The following is a 17,104-nucleotide window of genomic DNA, read 5'->3' as shown; positions in this document are numbered from 1 at the left end:
TGAAATTTGTTAGAGGAATAGAAATAGGGTTTTTCTATATCTAGCCAGAAATAGGGCTGAGGAAGAGAATGATTTTCATTCGCGCCCTAAGAGCTCACTCTCGCCGCCCTCGCTTCCTGCGGCCATCGCCCGTCAGTAGGAGTGAACGGTTCCAAGTTTCTTATAGGTTCCACTAGAAACCTGTAACCAACCTTCGGATATAAATTCTTCATTTTTTTGAACCTGAAACTTGCCCATCCGAAACATGGAATCTACCCTGTCACAGGTTTCATGGTCGGTTTCAGGGTCTAACTAGGTTCCACACGTATTATTAATTGAACAATTGCAGTGAATCATCATCTTTAATGGCCACCACTTGTTGTTACAATCTATTGACCATAACTTATATTTAGACACATGAAGAATACGAAATATTAACAAGTCATAAAAATAAAAGCTCAAATTAGTGGTTCCAAATTATACACTCATTATCTAACGTCATTGAATATCGTAGAATCACGCGAAGATATAGATCAAGAAAAAACACAAAAAAACTTGTTTAAAGTTTCGGTTTCTAGGTTTCAAGTTCCATCTACCTAGAACGTGAAATCTACCTGTTTCAGGTTCCCCAATTTTTGGAATCAGGAACCTACCATGCATACCTTAGAACGTGGAACCTATAAGTTCCCATCAGTCAAGTTCTTAGATTCTAAGTTCTACCCTGGGACCATGCTCACCCATACCCCCGGTCGTCACTCGCTGCATATGAATTCTACATCGATCCTATCAAACAAATTTTTATTCTATGAATAGAAATTTTATGTCGTTATCAAACGTAGCTTTCTACTTAAAAACTTGTTTAGAGAATAGAAATAGAAAGATTTATTTTCTTGCTGGAAATTATTTTCGAGGACAGAACGGTCATATATTCGCTCCCCTGGTGTCCCGCGCATATAATTTGTTTTGGGGATTTGGAGCCTCCCAAAAGGCCGTTCACCAAAGTCCCCCCACAACCCACCCAAAAAAACAAAAACAAGAAGAAAAGGAAAGGAAATATAATCGAAATACAAAACAAAAAAGCAGCAACTATTAATGTTATCCACTCAATTCAGAATCACGCAACAACGGAGGTAGAGAGAGAGAGAGAGAGAGAGAGAGAGAGAGAGAGAGAGAGCGAGAGAGAGGTGGGAGGGAGGGGCAATTCCGAAATAAGACGCGAACTCGTAGGGCAATCTCCGAAGCAGAGTGCGGATTTATCGTCTCCAAACGAAAACAATTTTTCATAGGTATAGGGGCGTCCGCCGCATCGGAGTTGCAGAGGCCCTTCCCCTTTCTCTCTCTACTCCTCCTCCTCCTCCTCCTCCTCTCCTCTTCTTCTTCTTCTTCATCTTCATCTGCATCGTCTCTGTTCCTTTTCCCTAATCGGTAGCAATCGCGCGTCCCGTTCGGTAATCTGCGCAACCCTAATTGCGTCTCGTCTCTCCCTCTCTCTCCGTCCTTGGAAGGGGTCGCCTCGTGTTTTGCGCTCGCCGGCGATAGGTGCGACAGCGACGATAGAAAGGGAGCGAGGAGGGGGGAACCGCTGGGTTAGGGATTTGATAGTTGAATGGCAAAGCAAGGTCAAGGGGCGGGGTTGGAGATGGCGGCGTTGGACGACATCATAAAGAGGTTGTTGGATTTCAGGAACACCCGGGCGTGCAAGCAGGTCCAGCTCACCGAGCCCGAGATCCGCCAGCTCTGTACGGCCTCCCGCGACATCTTCCTCTCCCAGCCCAATCTTCTCGAGCTCGAAGCTCCCATCAAGATCTGCGGTAATCTATTAATGATCTTATCTTATCTATAATCTAATCTTTGTCCTTCTGTGCGTCTCTGGGATGTGGTGGCACGAAGCTCTTGATTTTGGATTTTGGATTTTGGCGGTGATTGGTTCGTCTGCGTTGTTGCTGTGGTGCTTTTGGTTTTGGTTGAAGTTTAGATTTTTTTTGCCGGAGGATTGTTTTTGGTGACCTGGACTATGAAAGTTTGGACCTTTTGATTGGTTTGAGGGATAATTAGGTCTTGAGATCCGCTCTTGGAACTCGCCGAGGGAACTTGAATGACGTTTGATTTGGATTTGGGTTAGCGGAGGTCTCTCCTTGATGGCTGATTAGAATGTGATGTGATGTTTGTCGAGTGAGACTTTTTTGTCAGAGAAGAAAAAATCTCTAATCCTTCTGCAACTTTAAGCTGATCGCCTTTCCCAATCGTTTCCCAATGTATGAGGTCTGCTGGGGATGGGGCATATAAAAGCTTCAATGGCAGCAACCTCAGGGTTAGCTATATATATTCATCTTTCTTTTTCCATATAAATAGAAACATTCACAATTTTTCAAGCCTTTTCTAACTGAAGTGAACAATGACTGTTGGATGAAGCTTTTATATTGTGCACGAGACGTTTTAATTCCGCATTATAATTCTGTCTCGCCAACCGTATTTCGCAAGTGTCTTTTTTGTCGATCGAGTCATTTACCTCGTACTCTCTTTTTTTTGCAGGTGACATTCATGGGCAGTATTCTGATCTTTTGAGGCTTTTTGAATATGGAGGTTTCCCTCCTCATGCCAACTATCTATTTCTAGGAGATTACGTGGATCGTGGGAAGCAAAGTCTGGAGACAATCTGCCTTCTGCTTGCCTACAAAATTAAGTACCCTGAGAATTTCTTCCTTTTACGAGGAAATCACGAGTGTGCATCTATTAATCGGATATATGGGTTTTATGATGAATGTAAACGCCGCTTCAATGTTAAACTTTGGAGGACGTTTACCGATTGTTTCAACTGTCTTCCAGTAGCCGCTCTTATAGACGACAAGATATTATGCATGCATGGTGGCCTTTCCCCCGATTTAACAAATTTAGATCAAATTAGAAACTTGCCACGCCCGACTGATGTTCCAGATTCGGGTCTACTCTGCGATTTGCTTTGGTCAGATCCTGATAGAGATGTCAAAGGCTGGGGAATGAATGATCGAGGCGTCTCATATACCTTTGGCCCAGATAGAGTGTCCGAATTCTTGACAAAGCATGATATGGACCTTGTTTGTCGTGCCCATCAGGTTAATGACGCGTTAATGCTTTCTTCTTTTGGTGCCTTTATCCTCAGAAACAGCAGCATTAATAATGCTGCTTGTGACAGGTTGTTGAGGATGGGTATGAATTCTTTGCTGATAGACAACTGGTGACCATATTCTCTGCTCCCAATTATTGTGGTGAATTTGACAACGCCGGTGCAATGATGAGCGTGGATGAAAGCTTAATGTGCTCATTTCAAATTCTTAAACCTGCCGATAAAAAAGCTAAATTCATCTGAACAATGGTGCAATGATTGCTGCTGGAGCACCTCCAAAATTGCAATGTAAGTGATGCTCTTTGTTTTTTCTCATTCACCATGTGTATGGGTTTGCAGTTTGCACTTACCCCCTTAGTCACCAATGAAAAGGACCAATTATGATATTACCAGAAGTCAACTATTCTTTGATATGCATCAGTTACTTCACTGCTTAGGCCCGTCTGAGATGGCATGAACACTTATGTATGATCCTTTTCGCCATTAACATTTTTGCCCATGTAACTTCAATCTCATCTTGGTTGTTATTATGGAAATTACCCGCTTGGTCTTTTTTGCAATTTTTTGGCTTATGTTCTCTTTCTCTCTTTGAAGATCTTATGAAGATCAAGATCTTCTGTAATATTACCAAAACTAAAAAAGATCTACAATTGGTCCCTTATTCTAATTTAACGATGCATATGAAACTTTGCGCTCATTCACATTTTTTTTTGCCTTCATTCACATTTTGTTTGACTTTTAGTTGCATCTCTGTTCGCAATGACGGTAGCTCTTTATGATGAGTTGGAGCAATTGACCCTAATCAACTTCAAAAGAGTTTTATTAATACTTGTACATATTTTAAGTTTTTATCTATTTGACATCATTGTTTTAAGCTTTCTCCACTCAATTCTTAAAACATACCCCTTATAGAAGTCAACAAGCCCAAACTTTGACAAAAAAGTTAAAACTTTAATCACACTCAACTATGTAATTGCTTAAACAGAAAAATGAAAATAGAGGTTTCTAGTGCATGTTGCCATTTTTGTTTGATAGTCTTTTAACTCCCATTTCCATCGATTTGTTCTTGGCCAAACATTTCCATTTAAGTACAATTGCCTTTCTGCATAGGACCTAAATCTCAAAGATAGTTTGGGTAACTATTTGGATTGTCAATATTGACTTTGTAATTATGTTGTGATTCGGTATTGTCAATAGCAAGAATTTTGCTATGATTTTTGCACAATTTCAACTTTCTAACACTTATTTGCGTTTTATATCCGTTACAAGAGGTCTTAATTGATTACTTGTGGACTTTTTTCTTTGATATTTTTTGACTGCGACTGGCTTAACTTGGTCAGTTGCAAGAATTGCGAGCTGTGTTTGATGAAAGCTTGATAATGGACCAATATTCCAAATAGAAGTCTAGGGTCGAATATCTCATTTTTTAAAGGTCGATGGCCAATTCGGAGCAGTTATTGACCCTCGATTTCATGGATGTAATTTTTGTTGCGTTAAAATAATTTTACCTTCTCTGTGTTGCCCCACTGGGATAAACTCCTGGCCTCGCCACTGTTTTCTCTCTGCCAGCAATTCAATAATTCATCATTTTCTGGTTTGTATACGTTCGGATTTCCCATTCCAATTGTGTCCTGACATAGCTAGTAATTGGCCAATCATTGGCATTCTGATACCAAATAATTGCAGTTTACTGATTGTTTCAAGAGGCGCAGTTAAAAAATGATCAAAATTACTATCCAGTTTTTTGTTCTTAACACCATAGTTTGCTTGTGGGCATATAATGCCTCCTATATTATATGGGGGATTTTACATAATAACATATGGACCCTTGCCTTCATTTTTCGGCTATACTTATAATAAAAATAAATTTTCCGTCTTCATACATCCGGTAGTAATGGTGGCAAGTATGTCAATTTGTTAAGGTTGTCACTGTGCAAAAAAGAAGGTTGTATCTATTATGATATATTCTTCATAGTGTAAGGTGTTTAAATGTGTCAAGTCCTGCCAGTTCCAAGTTGTGTTTGTCATGCAAAATCCAAATATCTAAATTTTGCTTGTTCCGTCTCGTGCTTCTATTTCATCTAATAGTGCCAACCCTACCTAGGTGTCTCTTTGATTCCATGAACTTACATGAATTATTTGTGAGAGTGCATGTGGCTAAATCTTTTGTGGTTTACTAAGCACAAACTTTACCTTGCAGAGCTCGCATCATTTGGTGACTTGGGCACGTAACTTGGAATTGGAGGATAGAAACGACTGCTGGTATTGAAGCTCCCGTGGCACATATCTTGTCTGTTTTATCATGATTTACGTTTGGGGTCTTCGAAATGGTGATCAAAAGGGGAGGAATGCTACGTGGGAGCTTTAGCTTGTTAGTGGCAGCATGAAAAAGATTTGAGTTTCCTTTTTGCGATTATAACTTACTGGATTGTGGTGCCCGATCTTAAAACGTGTGATTGTAAATGACATTACAATTGTAGATTGTGGACGCCTGTAGAAGAATTTTTCATCTCACTTCCTAGATGTAAACCTTTGTTTTGCTCATAAAAGGGCCAGGCAATTGTGATTTCTTTCTAGTCCTAATGGTTTGGATACAAAATACGTTGTTCTCTTTTCTGCTTTTCAATATTAGGTTGTGATTTTTATGCTGTAGTGTGATAAGCTGTTTGCTCATGGATGTTCAAGTGGCAATTTGTGTTTGTTTCGGAGACAGGATGATTCGTATTTAGGATGATTGCAGTAATCTGTGTCTGTGGGTTAAGAAGGACGTCAAGGTCAGGTTTGTCTTGCTGGTGCTCAATCTTTCAGCAGTAGAATCCGCGGTTCATTCGGATTTTAGCTGTCGTTTCCTTTTAAAGAAGCAACTGTCGGTCCTGAGTGAAGGACTTGGTTTTTAGCAGATTTTCTTGTTTCAATCTCAAGAAACACCAATTAAGAACGCGGTTCCATGTAATTTTGACGATTTGTTCGTCTTGCAGTTTAAGAATGAAAAATGTAGGCCGTTTTTTCGATTATAATAAAATGTCCAATTTCTGCGTTTTTAACTGGCATGCAATTGTGCACATCCTACCACCCATCCCAAGAGCCTTATCTCTCATGCGTACCACAAAAACGCAGTCGAATTTGCACATATACATTTCAATATGTTTGAAGGTTAGGTCACACTTCCGACCCAAATAAAAGAGGTTACGTCACACTGTTCTCAGAAGCAAAGCAGGAAACCAGCATAGAAGTCAAAGGAAAACAAATACCTAAAAACTAGACTCTTTCAGCTGCCGGGGTTCAAACTTCCACTCTTGGGAAGGGAAAAAAACTAGTCAATAAAGATATTAAAAAAAAAAAAAATGAAACCAATTACATGTAAGCTTGATCAATGAGCTGCTACTTGGCACTTTCAACAAAATTTGAACTTAAGTACACTGAATATTCGTTTTCGCTTCTCACTGCACAGTCACAGAGCCCTCTTGCTTCATTTTGATGAGGCCGCTCTCAATGTTCCGCAGGACTGGTTTATAGCTGCAATGATATTTTGAAAATCAGTCAACAACTTATCCGAGAATTAGGCGGGAAAAATGCATCATGTAGCTTGCAGAGTATAATGGCAAATGTGATTTCAAGAGAACAAGGGAGGGAAAATCTCACAGGCGTGCAAGACCATTGTATGCTTGTGTAGCTTGCTGAAGTCGTGCAGAGAGCTGCAAGATCTCCGCCGATAGTGCTTCTGCTCTTGTCTGCTCTTTTGCAAGTTGGCCCTAGGGAAATAGAATGACATTTCACTTATTAACAAGATGCTCCAAGGTAGTGTATTTAAAACTACGTGACAGAAGTCAAGGAAGTTATGCCTGAGCATGTTCATAAAACGCAAGTCTCAACTTCCAAGGCCATTGATTTACAAGAATAGTGAGCATCTTTAGTTAAATTGGAGAGTCCAACAAGTCACCAAGAGTTCAATTCTAGTCATGGCGGTGTACAATATACAAAACTATAGACAAGGACAAACCTTTAGAGAGAGAATTTCGGACATATATGCCGGTGGCTGCGAACTTATCTCATTGACCCTATCTCCATGAGATTCCGTGGTATATCTTAGCGCCTCCCTCTCATTAACAGACAGTAAACTAGCCTGATCTGCTCTTAATCTATCTATAACACCTCGGAGCTCCTCATTTTGCTTAAGACAATCTTTCACCTGCAAGTAAACTTATTAGGGGCACTTACAGATACAAAAGAAACATCAAAACAATATTACTATATGCAGTATCTCTGTCAGATTCCAGGAAAAAATATAGTATGTGGTAACTAGTAGCTAAGCAGATCTTTAGCCTGGGCTATAACTTCAATGGTGAAAATCCAATAAGCAGAGCCAATAACAGCCATAGGCAAAAAGCAGAAGGGCATCCAGGAGTTAGGAGACTTTACTGGAAATAAAAATATACACTACACAGTCACCTTGCAAATCCGCAACCATAGTTGTTAAATCAAGATTTGTATCGTAAATCATAATCTTATATTAGTGAATTGTGCATCGAGAATCGAATCAAATCGAATTGAAAGTTTCGGTGATGTACCGAAACATTTGTATTTCATGTCATTGGCATTTATAAACTATGTGCATAAAAATTAGAATATATGAAATATGGGTAAGATTTATGATACATAATAAAGAAATATTACTCAAGAATACTTATGTCGTATCCTAATAATAACGAGATATGATTTCCTTTTGTTTCATTGACACTTGGATTGCATTCAAACATAAGAAACAAATCTTTATACATCATTCTATTATTGCATTATATTTACTTTAACTATACTATAACTATCCAAATATCGTGTACATCATAGTATACTATGAACATTACATCATTTAATAGGCAAACATAAAAAAATTCAACCGCTTGAATTGGCACATACGTTTTGACCAAAAAAAAAAAAAATGGCACGTACGTATCGAATAGATTCGCTAGTGAATAGATAGCTTTACTTGGATTTAAGAGATCACTGATTCAGATTAGGTACGTATCTCTTGGACCCAAATCGATTCAACGGATTCTGATAATTACATTCGCAACATCTTTAAAATCCAAATTCTCTATATTGTAATTGTAAAATGATACGCATCACTAACAGTCGGGATAAACTTTGACTTATCAAAAGCAAAAAGAAAAATAAAAGACTATCTTGCAACAAAACATGCCAAAATAATTGCAGATCAAGCAATAAAAACTTGAACACGTTGAACTTCATATTGCATTTAAAATTATTGCACATCAGGCAATAAGAACTTGAACACGTGGAACTTCATATCGCATTTGCCATGACCAAGTGGTGCATGAAATCCAATAACTCCAAGGAGAGAGAAAATTGGTCGTTCATGACAACGTAGTAAGACATAGCTCCATCGTGACTTCTTGATGAAGAGATGACTCATTAAGATCAAGTAATACAGCTAATAACTCCTCGTCCACTCAGCAAACAAACATACAGAAAAAAAGAGACACAAAGATCATAGCTGCATAACATTTGAGAAAATCACATCCCACTAATTTGGAAATCTAGAATAACTCCTCTTTGCCACATTCCAAATCAGTATTTCCCTTTTAGGCAAAATCTATTAATAATTACCTGACTTTCCCAGAGCACTACTGCACTCATTGCCTCTTGATAAGACGAGGTAAGATTGGAATTCTCCTCAAAGAGTCTTTCTATCTCTGAAGATTGGGAATCAATCTGCACCAAAATTTATGGAGAAACCGTGTATTAAGCCATCAAGTGCCAAAATATACCCAATGATGATTTGGGAGAAAGAAACAGAAGCAAGCTTACCTCTAATAGAAGTTTCTGCCTACTATTTTCCAGCCTCTCAACTGCCACAGCCATATTGTGCAACTGCTTTTCTAATTTCTCTTTATCCTCCTGCAAAATATACCGAACAAGGAATAAAATCCCTGTTATATGACGCGATGATCAACTTATATAGTCACCTGTTGCCGACCATAAAAAAGTTGCAAAACAAATACCAGCAAGCACTTTAAAATCAACAGCAAATGCCATTCAAATTCAGATTCCATGAAGGACAACATATCAGAAAACATTTAAACAAAATTATCTGGCAGAAATTATTACCACTGACAGTGCTTCACGAACCACGTTCTCTGGAGCTTTCTCTGAAATGCAGTGCCAGGACAAATGGTGAGAAAAAAGTTCAAGCTTTTAATTGTTAAAGACAGCATAAGGCAGCAAAATTACTTTTTGTCCCCACCAGACACTATTATAAAAATCTCATACCAGAAGGTCCTTTGGACAGAGCAGCCAATCTCTCTTCTAAAGCTTGCTTTTCAGACAGGAGCGCAGAAGTTCGAGCTTGCTCATCCACGAATCTTTGCCTCTCTAATTGCCTCAATGTAGATTCTTGCTATGTACATAAGCCCAACACAAACTAGTAAAAAGAACGGACGAAACAGAGGGGTGTGACCAAATATTACTATACAAAGAACCAACCTGGAGTTCATCTTTTAGCCTACTCAGCTCCTTTTCCAAGGCCTGCAACTGGTTAAAAGAGTTGTCCATAAAGGCTATTCCACCAAACTGATCCCCATTTGCTTGTTGCTGTATTGAGTTGAGTTCTGCTCTCAAAGCTGCTGCATCTTCCTCCGCCTATGGCAACAGACAGATAAAGATAGGAAATTCGAAATGCTTTCACATATTCAAAAACAATTTGTCTGCTTACTCGATACTGCTCTTCTTCGGCTTCCTTCAGACGTTTCTTAAGCGTGCGAAGCTGGGTTGAAAGATCCTCCTACACTAGATCACAATTGAAACATGAAAAATATAGACAGCAAAAGACGCAATTTGTAGAATGAAGAGATAGCAAGTTAAAATACCCGTGCAACAACTGCTGCATCCTTCTCCATAGCGACATCCCTGAGAGCTTTTCTCAAAGAAGGTACTGTGTTCTGTTCCTGAAAATTTTTGAAAAGATGCGCGAAAGGATCAGACATGAATCTTTGCGAATATTTGGCATTAAGGGCAGACGGAGGATAGTGAAAACTTCGAAAGAAAAGCATATAGTATTACGAAAAGATTTTTGGGGTGAAAGTTTTGTGGTTCACAATGTTCTAAAAAATGCAAACTTTTTACATGTCAATGAGCGTAGTCACTTCAGGTAGAGAAGATAGAAGCAGTACAGCTCAGATGACCAACTTCACATCAAAATGTAAATCAAATTTGCAGGCATTGTTAGCTAACACAAAAACCAGGTAATGTCTACTTCTTACCAGATCATTTAGACGCTTAAGCAGCGTAGTGTTCTCAACTTCCTTTGCTTGAAGCTGGGAAGAAAAACACAGAAATAAAAACAACACTCGCGTCAGAATTCGAGTTACCCTCCTCTTTTGCTCACATTAAGGGTCAAGCAATCACCAAGGAAAAGAACAGGATTAGCGCACCTGCGACGCCAATCTTCTGTTTTCTTCCTCCAATTCTAGATTCATTTTCTGAAAGTCGTTCAGCTGAGAAACTAAGCTGCTAACGTCGGACTGCCCTTGCAGTTTACAATAAACATGAGGTCTTTCAGTAATAGCAAACCCAAACATATAGAACCACTCGAATTTATCCTAACTGGTACAAAAACAAAAGTGCCCAATTTCGCTTTACATCTCATAATTTCAAAGCTCAATCATTCGCCAAAGCAAAAGGCGTTGAGCGGACTCGATATGCAAATGGGACTTTAAAGAAACGATAAAAGACCTAGAAAGCAGTGATAATAGCCTGACCTCCGAGAGTCGATTACCACTCTCCGATTTCCTCATCCCTTCAGTACCTACGGCAGATAGAACACACGGATTAGATCACCGCCAAGCAAGCGATCGATCCGCGATTGGAAAAAAAGGGCGGAAAACGAAGAACGATCGATCAACCAACCATTGGAGCCGGAAGAAGCTTTGGCGAGATCCGGACCCGAGGGAGCCCTGCTCAATCTCTCCGCCGCTCGTTTCTGGCGAATCTCCTCCAGCTGCGACGATCCCGAGTTCGAAAACGCAACGATTAGGAAGGTAATCAGGTCACCATACCAAACGGAAAACATCGAAACGAAGGAAACGGAATTGTCAGGACAGGACGGCGGGGGGAGGGAATCCGAGGATGCCGTACCGTTCGTCGGCCGAGAGAAGCATGGCGCGCGTCCGTGTTGGAGGAAGACATTCGACTCCTAGTAGCTCGAACTGCAGAATTGCCCCCCTTCGTGCTTCCTCTGCTACCGCGATGGATCGACGCGAGCGATTTTGAATTCGAAATTCAGAAGAAGAGAGAAGCTAAAGAAGAAACGATGTGACATTGAATGGCGGTGGCATGAATTATAAGATTAGAAGGTGGCAAAAATGGGACATGAACGTCTGGGTGGTGTAGTCGGTTATCACGCTAGTCTCACACACTAGAGGTCCCCGGTTCGAACCCGGGCTCAGACATTTTTTTCTGTCTCTCTCTGACTTGATGTGATTCCTGAACTTTTAATTTGTTTAATGTGGTCCCTGAACTCCATCTCAATATGCAATGCGGTATCTGAACTTTTAATTTGTTCAATATGGTCCAAAGACTTTTGATATATGTTTAGTTTAGTCCATACACTTTATGAAAATATTCAATATTGTCCTTTCATTAAACATGTATCAATATGGTCCAAAGACTTTTGATACATGTTTAGTTTAGTCCATGCACTTTATGAAAATATTCAATATTGTCCTTTCATTAAACATGTATTGTGCTCCCTGAACTCCACCTCAATGTGCAATGTGGTCTTTGAATTTTTAATTTGCTCAATATGGTCCAAAGACTTTTGATACATGTTCAATTTAGTCCCTGCAACTTATGAAAATGTTCAATGTTGTCCTTCCATTAAACGTGTACCAAAAGCTCATTGACCAAATTGAACAAATTAAAAATTCAAGGACCATTGCACATTGAGGTAGTTCAAGAATCACATAGCACATTGAGATAGAATTTAGGGAACACATTGAACAAATTAAACGTTCAGGGATCACATTGCACATTGGGCCAAAATTCGGAAACTATTTCTATCATTATCCCTTTTATTTTAACTTATCTCCATCTTCCTTCTTTTTTATCAGGAAAAAAAGGAAAAATTCCAAAAAAGGGCCCGAAGTGGAGTTATTTTTTCAAATAACAGCTTGAAGTGGATATTATTCAAATAAAGGCCTAAAGTGGCCAAATCGTCTCAAATAAGGGCCTTTGGTCGATCGGTGATTATTCCGTCACTGGAGAAGGGGTATTTTAGTAAAAAAATTATAAGTATATATATTTTTATTTCTTTTCCTTTTTCTTTTTTCTTCTTCCCTCCCCAACCGTCGTTGCGCCTAGCCAACAACCTCTGCTGGCGTCGGGCGAGGGTCGCCTCGCTTGGGCTGGGTGGGCGAGGGGCGGCCCTCGCCCGGCACCGGCGAGGGCGGCCACCTTTGCCGGACCAGGCAATGGCCGGCAGGGGAAGAGAGGAAAAAAAAAAGAAAAGGAAAAGAAAAAAATAGAAAATGGAAAACAGAAAGAAAAAAATTTAAAAAATTCGAAAAAGTAAAAGACAAAAAAATACCCTTTGATAGGTGAGGTCAGGTCTTTATTTGAGATTGATATGGCCAATTCAGGCCCTTATTTGAGATAAGATTCACTTTAGCCTCTTATTTGAGACAATGACAACTTCAGACCCTTATTTGAAAAAATGACTCCACTTCGAGCCATTTTTTGGAATTTTTAAAAAAAAAATTTCTCTTTTTGATGTCTTTATGGCAAAAATAAAAGGTTTGGGGTGAAAGTTGCTGACTGTAACACGGGAATCCTCCCCCGTGATTCATGCGATTTTTCTTGTCGTCTCATTGATTGATTTATCATAATCATGCGACACTTGACTGGTGTTGTAATGTGACCACTTTCTTTCGTAGGAAGGAATCGCCCTCGAGGAAAAAGCCAGTTCCATTACTCCTCCCTCCGCCTGTTCCTGCCTTTCGATCGCACCTTTTCAGTAAAGAAAACGTGTGAAGGGGATTATGAAAAGGTTTAAGGAACGAGGCACAATAATTGGAGCAGAACAGAATCCACCCTTTTTTTCTTACCTATTAAGACGGCTTGCCAGACCCAATGGAGGTGGGAGAGCAAGGCTAAGTCCCAAGGCCAAAGAGCACAGGCATTAGGCCACTGTCATCTTCTTTTGCTTTTGATGAGGTTGAGGAAACTGTGTTTCTGCATAGCAGATCCTAGGGATGGAGAGGACGGGCACGGGGAGTCGCGCGACAAGCCTCTCCGTCCAAAGGCTTGCCGTGGAGTTAAAAGCCGAGGGCTTGCCAATAAGGCACCTAATGAGCAGGGTGCCCATGGCCATGGATCCAGCACCAATGACGGCGGCACCAATGACGGCGGCGGGGCCGCTTTGATGGTGGGTGTGGCCTATGCCTCCTCGACCTTGGTCAGTAGTGAAGGCAGCAGTTCTCACGGTCATGGAGGTGACGGTGGCGGCGATGGCGGCGATGGCGGCGGATGACAGGCTTTAGTGTGTGACTTGGTTGTTTCCGCATGATCTCTACGGTTGTCTACTCATTTCCAGAGAATTTGGGAGTTCGGATGCACTCACTTGCCAAGACTCCATTAGTACGATAATGGCAAGTTGTGCATTTCACTTGTCTATACTTGGGTATTGTTTTTCACTTTTGTCTCTGTGAGCCGTCTATCAGGACTTTTATCATCACTAAGGATTGTTGGTATTGCCTTTCCTCCTTCGTTATTATTGTATTGATGCTCGATACTTTGTGCTCTCCTTCGAATTGCCATCCTTTCGCCCTATACTACCGTTATTTAACTGGCGGTATCATTATCAAAATGTTGAGAGCCCGGTTCTTTCAGCGAGTTTCCATATCTGATACAATTGGGTTTTTCCTACACCGGTTCGACCAGCTTGTATGTCCAAATTGTCATAATCATCAGTTAATGGTGTCTAGTTCTAGTACATATATCTGATTTAAGAGCTGTGAACAGATGATAACATGAAAGAGGCAATTGAATCAACGATCTATCATAGGCAAAACCTCAAGCTTGGCTCTAAGACTAATGAAGCTCATCAGATCACTTCTAAACAAAGGATTGTAAGTTTTTGGTGGGTGGAGTAAGCGCACACGTTAAAAAAGAGGAGTAACTGAGACAGAGGACGATAACTGTCACACAGCACGACATGTGAACTCTTTGGATCTACTCGTGTCTTGGGTAGAATCCGTTCACAGACATCCCCCCGTCCACGCAAATAATCTGGCCGGTAATGTATGACGATGCAGGCAAGCAAAGAAATGCCACCAGAGATGACACGTCCTTTGGATCTCCCAGGCGACGGAGTGGTGTACAAGAGTACACCTCTTCCAGATAATCCTTATTGCTGAGCACCTTCCACAAATAAAAGCCGAATCCAATCAAGAAATACTATAGTATAGTGCAGAAGCTGTGTTCTAACTACAACATTGGAGCATTGATGTAGAGATCTCAATTTATGCATATGCACAAGACAACTGGATCCTAGCTTTCAACCATAATTACAATTTGCAAGACAAAAAATAGCACAATCTTTAGTGGAGGTACGCGATAGGTGAATCAAAGGAATAACAGAGAAAGAGATCTTACTTGCTCCACCATAGAAGTTTTGATGTACCAAGGTGCAACAGCATTGCTCCTTATGTTGTCTACAGCCCACTCACAAGCCAGACTTTTGGTAAGTTGATTAATAGCCCCTGAAAGTGCACAGCATGTATCATTGCATAAAAGCCACAATAAACTTCATGGTCGCAACTTGAGATGAAAAACGCTCTAAATTCAAGCTGTGGCGTGGTAACCTTTCGTTGCCCCATGAACAGACATGGATTTCAAAGAAACGAACCCAGAAACAGAGGACGTGAAGACAACACTACCCAGCCCCGATGCCTTTAGCAATGGATGAGCAAGTTGGCACATATGGAACATGGACTCAAAATTCGTAGCCATCAGAAGAGAAAATTCTTCAGTCGTGAAGTCCACAGCTGGTTTCCTTATGTTGGTGCCCACATTGTTTACCTGTAAACCTCCATCAAGAGCACAAACTTCAATATTTTCAGTGGCATCGCCAAATCTTGATAATTCAGTGAATCTCAGCATCTTAAACTGACTCAAGTTTCTGGACTGGAAACTTTCGCTCGTTCTAAACAAGCTTCAGTTGCAAAAGACTTAAAACATTCAAAGCAATCTTGAAGCTTTCAAATGAATTTTAAATGCGGAGCGAATTATGAGAAGAAAAGGAACAAGAATCGGAACAACGGGGAAAGACGATTACAAGAATGTTGAGCTTCCCGTCAAACACAGAAGAGACCGTGCCCATCAGTTTCTCCCTCTCTTCCCTGACGGACACATCGCGAACCGACCCAGTAACTTCATACCCACCGTCGACCCACTCTTCCAAGCGTCTCTCGAGCTCATCCCCGTCTCGAGAACAAGTGTGCACTCTCGCCCCAAAGCCCACCAGTTCCGTCACAACCGCATTCCTGAACATCCAAATTCCCGTTCGAATTTCAAACCAGAAAACTCGTCGAAACGTTTCGAAATGTATCGCCATTCAAAAGCAAAAACTTACCCAATACCGCGAGTCCCGCCGGTCACGAGGGCGGTCATTCCTCGAAGAGACCATCTGTCGTCGTGTCCCGGGCCAGTGGTGGTATCGGCGCCGGGGAGCGAGTTAGCTATGGAGCGAGCTTTACGGGAACGACCCAGCGAGCTTATGTGGACGGTGGTTTGAGGGGGAAACAGAGTGGGTTTGAGAGAGAGTTGGGGTTGGGGACAGAGAGGGAGTGAAGGAGGAGGAGAGTGTCGACCAAGTGTTTGAAACATGTCCGAGCTGAGTCCAAGATGGATATGCTCACTGCTCTCGCTTGCGTGGATTCTCATTGAGCTTTCTACTTGCATGGGACAGACACCGTTAGCCTTATGAAGAGCGCTGTGGCCTCAGGCGACGCTTAGGTCACGCGACCCGGGTCTCTGCCTAAGCTCGCCAGTTGCTTACACCTTCGCATGCAAGTTAGGGTTTCGAGGATATTTCCGAAATTATGAAAGTTGAGAAAGGGCAAAGTTGGAAAGAAAAAAAGAGTTTATTTACATTTCGAGAATTCTACTTTTCAAAAAGTAACTCAAGACTTGCCTTGGGATAAATGTCTTTGTTGCATTTCCCCAAAATTCTCTTGAACAAGAACCAAACTCATTTACATTTGGCCAAGAGTCTTTAAAACCCCAAAACCCATTCTAAATGCTACACCAAACGAAGCATTAGACCAAAACTTTTTGATAATTTACCAATGTAGTCATTCTAGAAAAAAATCGTTGACGTGGACGTTGCAATTCCTATGTGGCACGGTCAGCACTCGTCTTCAACGCTGACTTGAATAATTTTTACAATTTTTTTTTAATTTTCTGAATTTTTTATATTAAAATTTAAAATTTATTAATTTTCTCTTTTCACTTCTTTCTTTTCTTTTTTACTGTTAAGGGCAAGCAGGGGCCCGAGGCCCATGACCCATGCCATTGCAACCCTCGCTCAAATCAACCCTCATCCATTGCTAGCGAGGGCTCATAGGCCCTTGCTTAGTTGTCGACTGGGATTGCTGGGCCTCGGCTATTAGTAGGGGTGTGCAAAACGGACCGCTAAAATCGAGAACCGCCCGTACCGGATCGGATCGACTACATATACTTTTTTTTTGTGATTATGTGTAGTCTACATGGGAAATACAATTTCAATTTTAGAACATATGTGTAGTCGGCACAGGGAACACAATTCGTCATCGCATTGGCTCGAATTGCATGCTTATTTTTGTGATTATATGCAGTTGGTATGGGGAACACAATTCTAGTTTCAAAATATATGGCATCAAGTAGTGGGAAAAAAGGGTGACAGATTCTATTGGATCGGACCGGGAACCGATCACCTCTAGCTAGTAGCCGGCCCTTAATCAATAAAAA

At 40.8% G+C, this 17,104-nt stretch overlaps 3 protein-coding genes and 1 non-coding gene across 5 annotated transcripts; 2 read left to right on the top strand and 2 right to left on the bottom strand.

The window, feature by feature from the left end:
• The first annotated feature begins 1,385 nt into the window (after positions 1-1,385).
• On the top strand, positions 1,386-5,681 carry LOC115683800 (serine/threonine-protein phosphatase PP1 isozyme 2). Its single transcript, XM_030608408.2, has 4 exons — positions 1,386-1,790; positions 2,512-3,071; positions 3,152-3,370; positions 5,283-5,681. Exons 1-3 carry the CDS (start codon positions 1,586-1,588, stop codon positions 3,323-3,325), a joined length of 939 nt encoding a protein of 312 aa, XP_030464268.1. The 5' UTR covers positions 1,386-1,585; the 3' UTR covers positions 3,326-3,370; positions 5,283-5,681.
• A 502-nt stretch (positions 5,682-6,183) lies between these two features.
• Positions 6,184-11,392, bottom strand: LOC115683797 (uncharacterized). Its single transcript, XM_030608404.2, has 15 exons — positions 11,234-11,392; positions 11,006-11,096; positions 10,858-10,904; positions 10,531-10,620; positions 10,360-10,413; positions 9,967-10,044; positions 9,813-9,881; positions 9,584-9,739; positions 9,371-9,497; positions 9,209-9,249; positions 8,909-8,998; positions 8,708-8,812; positions 7,083-7,271; positions 6,725-6,834; positions 6,184-6,598 (listed from the first exon to the last, which is right to left on the bottom strand). Exons 1-15 carry the CDS (start codon positions 11,282-11,284, stop codon positions 6,523-6,525), a joined length of 1,374 nt encoding a protein of 457 aa, XP_030464264.1. The 5' UTR covers positions 11,285-11,392; the 3' UTR covers positions 6,184-6,522.
• Positions 11,393-11,473: 81 nt separating this feature from the next.
• On the top strand, positions 11,474-11,547 carry TRNAV-CAC (transfer RNA valine (anticodon CAC)). The gene has a single exon. It is a non-coding gene; the product is annotated as a tRNA-Val (tRNA).
• Positions 11,548-14,132: 2,585 nt separating this feature from the next.
• Positions 14,133-16,106, bottom strand: LOC115683935 (tropinone reductase homolog At5g06060-like). 2 transcript variants are annotated; one of them, XM_030608602.2, is made up of 5 exons: positions 15,729-16,106; positions 15,432-15,639; positions 14,959-15,256; positions 14,750-14,856; positions 14,133-14,515 (listed from the first exon to the last, which is right to left on the bottom strand). In XM_030608602.2, the coding sequence occupies exons 1-5, from the start codon at positions 16,055-16,057 to the stop codon at positions 14,327-14,329; spliced, it is 1,131 nt and encodes a 376-aa protein (XP_030464462.1). In that variant the 5' UTR covers positions 16,058-16,106; the 3' UTR covers positions 14,133-14,326. The 2 variants fall into 2 exon arrangements, with proteins under 2 accessions (XP_030464462.1, XP_030464463.1); XM_030608603.2 differs by having other exon boundaries at positions 14,959-15,175; positions 15,729-16,100.
• Between the last annotated feature and the right edge of the window lie 998 nt (positions 16,107-17,104).

The sequence above is a fragment of the Syzygium oleosum genome, unplaced genomic scaffold, assembly GCF_021117445.2.
Source record: "Syzygium oleosum isolate NSW1041296 unplaced genomic scaffold, Sole_v2.1 Sole_v2.03, whole genome shotgun sequence".
NCBI lineage: Eukaryota > Viridiplantae > Streptophyta > Magnoliopsida > Myrtales > Myrtaceae > Syzygium > Syzygium oleosum.
Note: the sequence above shows the minus strand (reverse complement) of the source record. Positions and strands in the feature narration are given on the sequence as shown.

Bases quoted from the DNA above. Each gene is read 5' to 3' on its own strand.
- LOC115683797 (XM_030608404.2), bottom strand. From the start codon at position 11,284: ATGTCTTCCTCCAACACGGACGCGCGCCATGCTTCTCTCGGCCGACGA. The intron at 10,621-10,857 runs GTCAGGCTATTA...CTGCAAGGGCAG, and splicing joins GTGGTAATCGACTCTCGGAG to TCCGACGTTAGCAGCTTAGT. The intron at 10,045-10,359 runs GTAAGAAGTAGA...AAAAATTTTCAG, and splicing joins TTAAGCGTCTAAATGATCTG to GAACAGAACACAGTACCTTC.
- LOC115683935 (XM_030608602.2), bottom strand. From the start codon at position 16,057: ATGCAAGTAGAAAGCTCAATGAGAATCCACGCAAGCGAGAGCAGTGAG. The intron at 15,257-15,431 runs GTAATCGTCTTT...AGTCAGTTTAAG, and splicing joins ACGGGAAGCTCAACATTCTT to ATGCTGAGATTCACTGAATT. The intron at 14,516-14,749 runs GTAAGATCTCTT...TATTTGTGGAAG, and splicing joins AAACTTCTATGGTGGAGCAA to GTGCTCAGCAATAAGGATTA.
- LOC115683800 (XM_030608408.2), top strand. From the start codon at position 1,586: ATGGCAAAGCAAGGTCAAGGGGCGGGGTTGGAGATGGCGGCGTTGGAC. The intron at 1,791-2,511 runs GTAATCTATTAA...TTTTTTTTGCAG, and splicing joins AGCTCCCATCAAGATCTGCG to GTGACATTCATGGGCAGTAT. The intron at 3,072-3,151 runs GTTAATGACGCG...TGCTTGTGACAG, and splicing joins TTGTTTGTCGTGCCCATCAG to GTTGTTGAGGATGGGTATGA.